This window comes from Dasypus novemcinctus, chromosome 11 (assembly GCF_030445035.2).
Source record: "Dasypus novemcinctus isolate mDasNov1 chromosome 11, mDasNov1.1.hap2, whole genome shotgun sequence".
Lineage (NCBI taxonomy): Eukaryota > Metazoa > Chordata > Mammalia > Cingulata > Dasypodidae > Dasypus > Dasypus novemcinctus.
The window spans coordinates 28,494,262-28,500,261 of NC_080683.1; the positions used below are offsets into that span (position 1 = coordinate 28,494,262).

Genomic DNA, 6,000 nt, shown 5'->3' on the forward strand with positions numbered 1-6,000 from the left:
ACTATTTACATATAAAATAGCATAATATATTAGATAATTCCAAGGCTATTTTTCAAGTATATATAAAAATATATACTGTTAAACTTCATTTCCCATTTATTTTATTGTTACTCATTTACACAATTTTCTCATATTTATGACCTCACCATTGGTAACATTTCTTGTTTTAAAATATAAAATAGTAAGATTCTATTAAAATAAAAATTCTAGAGTAACTATTAATACATAATAATTTCCATCTCTAAGGAAAATGTTAAAGAAAGACTTCAACATTTAAGAATAAGGTAAACTCTCATTATTATATTCTTTCAACCAATAGAAATTATGTCTTCAGCCTTGCTGGGTTGAATTAAGAATGAGATTGATTAAAAAAAGAAGTAGTAGACCATTAAATCACAGTTGGTCTCATATTGGAAAAGTTATCACCATGGATATTTAATGGTAAATGTCTGCATTCATATAAATGTAACAAACATCTATTAAATACCTACCAGGAAGCATCCACTGTGCTAGGTTCTGGGGAATGAACAACTCTGAGGGAGAAAGAGCTGAGGTTGGGCAGATTAACAAGCCAAGAACCAGGATGACTCCCTCAGGCTGCACATTTTTTGTCCACTTCATCACAGTGACACTGTTATCTACCTGGGCCTGAGCTAAGTGCCAAGAGATTAGGAGAATGAAGGAGCTTGTTCTTAACTCAAGCACAAATGAATCTTGTGTGTGTATTGTCAAATGCAAGACCTGTGAGTCAAAACATACAATATTTCAAATTTGTTACTCTGTAAAATTATTTGGATTCAAATATTCACTTTAAAATTCAATTACAACTTAAAAAGAGTGCTCATGAAAAGATGCTTTTAGCTTATATTATAGCAGTGAGAGTTCTGGTTTTATTGAACCCAAAGACATGGAGCACAGTATTTTAAGAAAGTTTTTATAGAAGATAACATTAATATATTGGCCTTTTCTCACATTTTCCAGTTCATCACTCTTAGAGGAAAGCAATAAAACAAATTATACATGCTTCTTTTCAAATCTTAGAAATTGGGTACTATTATCTTGTGCTTTTTGCTACTCAATTTAAAGCACAAACTATCTGCTCATTTGAGACGTATTGAAATTACAGTACTAAAAATCAGAACTATACCAATAAGAGTAAAGTATTGTAACTCTCTCCTTTCTCCCCTTTGTACATTTGAGAACCTTTTTCTTATTTATGCTACATCAAAGAAGAGTTGTACTTTTCCAATTATGAAGAAGGTTAGCACTTTAAATACTTAGAGGATAATCTCAGTAATATTGATCATATGCCTTAATAGCCAAGTAATATCTGAGTTAGAAACAAATTATTTAGATCCTAAAATATGTAGTTCTCATCATAAGACTGAGAAAGAGAGTCTGAGAAATGGCAGTTACGTAGTTGTGTGTTTAGGACAGACTTGGAAGTCAGAGTTCCTTCACTCTAAATCAGTGTAAAGTATGATCCCTGAACCATCAGCATTAGCATCATCTGGGAAATTATTAGAATATGAAAATTTCCACCCTATTCCAGACCTACGAAACCAGAATCACCAGGAGGCCTTGTTAACACACAGATTACAAGCACTTCTTGGTGGATGGATCTGGGACTATTCTTACCTAACTACAGCAACTGTTTACTTAAATTCTGAAATAAATTAACCAAATAATTAAAATAGGCAGAGTGGAATTTGGAGTCAGGGGAAGAAAGCTTTTCTTCTTTTGGAACAGTATCAAAAAGTAGACAACTTTCCCCATACCACGGGGCTGAAAAGATTGATGGACCATCTTGACTTTCTTCTGGATTGGCCTTTTGGGTTCCAAAAGATCATGACAAGTTCTGGTTCTTTCTCTTGGACATGTTTTTCCTATTGACTATTCTCCTTGTGCCAGCACTCTTACCTCTAACTCTAAACCAGTGCTTCTCAACCACAATCATGTTTATTCTAGGCCCTCCTGAGTGAACCTATATTTGGTCTTTGCCACTACCCATTAGCTAAACTTATTTTGTTGAGCTTGACTTTCTAGAATTTGCATTTTGAAATCAATAGCTTCTTAAATATGCTTTTTCAAACTATATGCATATATCCCCCCTTAGTCATTTTCACCCCACCTTATCCCATATTAAGTATCACTGTCCTGAGTTAGTGTTCTACACCTTGACAACTTAAAGTTCTCGTGGATAATGTTCAACAATTCCATGAAACAGCTGAGGACCCAAGCTGAAATGCAAAATTTTAAAAATTACCATAGAAATCCCGCATTACTTTGTCTAAGAATGTGTCTGTGGAAGGAGCTAAATTTGAGAAACACTGCCTTAAATGATTCTCAATTTTTTTCATTTTTCTTTTTCCACTCTGAAAATTTAAGAATCCCTTACCATGAAGTTTAATTTTGTCCTAGAATAGCAAGATTATGGTCCTTTCCTTTTGGATGTTTCTACTGTGACTGTGGATGGCTAATTTCTTTTCTAATAAAGAAGAACTCATAAAAAAAATAAAATAAAATAAAAAATAAGGATCCAGCAATCTGGGTATTAATAAGCTCCACTGGTGATTCTGAAGCATCATTTTAAAAGTTGAGCACCACTGCTCTAAATGATATCAACTGGTACCTGTTTATTGGCTTACGTGAAATAAAGTTTTTTATTGCACAGGTACCTACAACAGGCACCGCCATCATCACTGCTGTCAACTTGGTTGGAAGTCTGAAAGAAGAGGCTGAATATTAATGCTGAATCTCAGTGTCATCTCATTCTAAGAGATAATTGTTTGCAAAGCAGTTGCCACTGTGTTATAAGTGCTTGTGAAAGAAGACTGGTTCTACAGCAGCTGTGTGGCTCATGGTTATCTGGATGACTTGAGTTGCTAACTAAAACTTTCAAAGCCCAATTTTATTTACACATACTAAAATCTGAGTTTTGAGAGGGAGCCCGTTTCTAAGCATGAACCTGTCCTGACAGGGGAAAAATAATATGGTACTTAAAGAATCTCTGGGAATGGAATAATAGATCATGTACATAGCTCTCAATGTAGGGATCCAGGAATAATCTTTCTAATGGGTCTGAATTTGGTATGATGAGTTAGAAGTACTAATGGTATGGAAACAAGTATTCTGAAACCCTGCCAATCTTACGGAACAAAGGGTAAACTACTTACCTCATTATGTGCTAAAAACATAAATGAGAAGACATTTATGAAAGCAACGTGCTTGACTGTTTCATATTTTATATGGAATATGTATCTCCTCTCTTTCTTTTGCTGTATTTCAAAGATTTAATGTAAGATATCATTAATATTATGAAATTTTATAAATAGGGATGAGAGAATAATTTTATCTAACTTAGAATCCATTTTGACTTCATCATTTCTGAATTTCTGCAAATCCATCAACACTTGAATATTTGAATTCCTCCACTCTTGGCAAAAGATGACTTCTTTATGAGGAAAATGACTTCTAAAATACTGAAGGCTGGAAAAGATTCTTAGATATTTAATACCCGACACAAAACATTTAAAAGTTAATTGTTAGTGTCATGCACAAAGAAATTGAATTTCTCTCCCAATGTACTTTGTTTTCATGAAAATTAAGCTAACTATTATGAAAAGTTCTGTGTATATTCTTAAACCTGAAATATGAAAACAAAGAAAACCTGGAAGCTGTTTTAGGAACACAAATTATGAGGAGGAACATCATTATTTAATACTAGTATAGTAATAGAATGTTTTCCTCTGGATATAAATCATAATAGAAATGAACTACCCTTCAAAAAAGCTGACCAGTCATTACAATATAGAAAGTGTTTCAATTCTAGTTAATTTTATAATATATGAATTTTTTACTTCCTAAAAGTTACAAGTCTAAAAAAAGAAAAAGTAAATTCCAAAGGGTTGTGTGCAATTAGCTTCAAATTGCATGAAGTGAAATAATAAATTTTTAAAGAGAAAATATTGTTAATTTTAGTCCATTCTATTTACTTTATCCTTCACAGAAGGGGAAGTACAAAGGGATGACAAACACTCTCCCAAAGTTCAAAGGACATTTTTTTCTACAGAGCTGCTGCTTTTAAAGAGGGTCTGGTGGGGTGGAGAGAAAGAGTCCCTTCCACATGCCACATACTTCTATTTTCTCTTAAATTTTCCTTATAGGCTTTGTAGTTAGAATGCCTTTTCAGTTTCTCATGAAATGTCTTTCTATGATTTTTGTATCCCATGTGTGTAACATCTTATTATGTCACTTGTTTAACAATTACCTTATCCACCTATAATTCTTTATGTCTGATTGTGCTGTATCTTCATGAAGAAATTTGCTATCAAATCCAATGTGATTATACACCTACTGCTGTGAGGGATGCTCATTTTGTAGTTTTAAGTAAAAACCATATTGAAAATTCTGTAATCACATCCATGTGGCCCTCTCTATTGTATGAAAAACTTGTTGTTGATTAGATAAATTGGATACTCATTTATAATTAGTATCAAATCTTTGCAATTAAAGATTGAATTAAGCCCTCTAGTGAAGTATTTAATGACCAAAATATTTTCCCCAATAAGTTTATTCAACCAGGGATAACCATGATCAAAAAGTTTTTAATGCTGTTCTTTGTAGCAGATACTATAATAAAAAAATGTTAAAATCAATAAAGAAATGTTTCATAAAATCATGTAAAATCATATACATTTAGTATTAGTTTTAGAGCTTTTATTTGATTGAAAAAATCAATTTCATTTGTCTTAGAGGAAATAATGACCTCTTCATGATTTTTAATTTCTTATCAGGCTGATAATCATGGCATTTACATAATTAATTTTTTCTTAGGCAAAAAATTAAAATTTTAGGACTATTTAAGTTAAATGACACATTTTTAAATGTATGTTTTCCGCTTTTCTTTTACCTAAAAATGAGTCTGATAAATTACAGACTCAAATGCCAAGAATTTTAATAAACAAATGCATTTTTACTCAGACCTGTTTACTCTAAAGTTTATCATAGAGGGAGCCAAAGTAACTGGGTATGGTTAATACTTGACTCCTTCTAGAGAAAGGTGATTTGAATATGGGGTGTTTCACAAGACAGAATGACCCTCACATAGTAAAATCCCAATACTAGCTATTATATTTCAGTGGTGAGAAAGTTTTACTCTGACTTCCCTGTTATCACAGACTAGTTACTTGGCCACTACTCCTATTCCTAGAGTCAGCCCAGAAGAGAGGTCACCACATCTTCATCTTGGTACAGGCCAGTAGCCCTCACATAGGAAGCAGAGAAGCAGAGAGTAAAGTTCTTAAAGCACCTCCCCCTTTAGTGTTGTCCTCCTTTCACTGTTTACTTACTATCCTTCTGAAGTCATTGCAAACTAAGCATTGCACACATGGCTTGCATTCCCTGACAGAGTTCCTTACCCTTCCTTCAGCTCAACTCTATCCAACAAGTATGGCTCATTGTCTCAGCTTCTTACAAGCTTCTGAAATGAAACAAGTGGCAAGTTGCCAATTTGAGAAAAGATGAAATAACAATTAAAAATATTTCACCTAAAAAAAGCCATTTATTTTCTTCCCAGAATATCCATGTTTATCAGTAGTCTTCTGGATATGTGTCTGCTCTTTTCCTAAGTCTCATCTGAATTCCTGCCTCAACCAGCAATCCCAATTTTGAGAACCTTAGGCCAAAACCATGGCCAGTCAGTGGGGGAGATATGTTAGAGGATGTATCACCTCTGTCACCTTCAGAAACAAAACAGATATTACACTCTTTTTCATATGTCCAGTTCCTATACAATAGCCATTAAGATAATATTCAATGAAACAAAAACAAACCAAAAAGAAAGACCCCTGTCATTTATTATATAATCCATTTCCAATCAGCTTCACAATGTGTAAGCTAATATATTCATTTCCAATGGAGATTGGTACAAACAAAACATTTGTGAGACTAGAAAATCCTCAACAGTGTGTGGCAACATGAAGCTCGATTTATTGCAGA

General features: G+C 33.2%; 1 protein-coding gene across 2 annotated transcripts in view; it reads left to right on the forward strand.

Moving 5' to 3' along the window:
• The window catches only part of HCRTR2 (hypocretin receptor 2), a 101,234-nt gene extending 96,254 nt beyond the window's left edge, over window positions 1-4,980 (forward strand). Inside the window, exon 9 of one of the 2 annotated variants that reach the window (XM_071218389.1) lies at window positions 2,675-4,980. In XM_071218389.1, the coding sequence (XP_071074490.1) occupies window positions 2,675-2,729 (55 nt within the window). In that variant the 3' untranslated portion in view covers window positions 2,730-4,980. The remainder of the gene's footprint in view (window positions 1-2,674) is intronic. The other variant, XM_058307662.2, reaches the window with a different exon arrangement.
• Window positions 4,981-6,000: the final 1,020 nt, after the last annotated feature.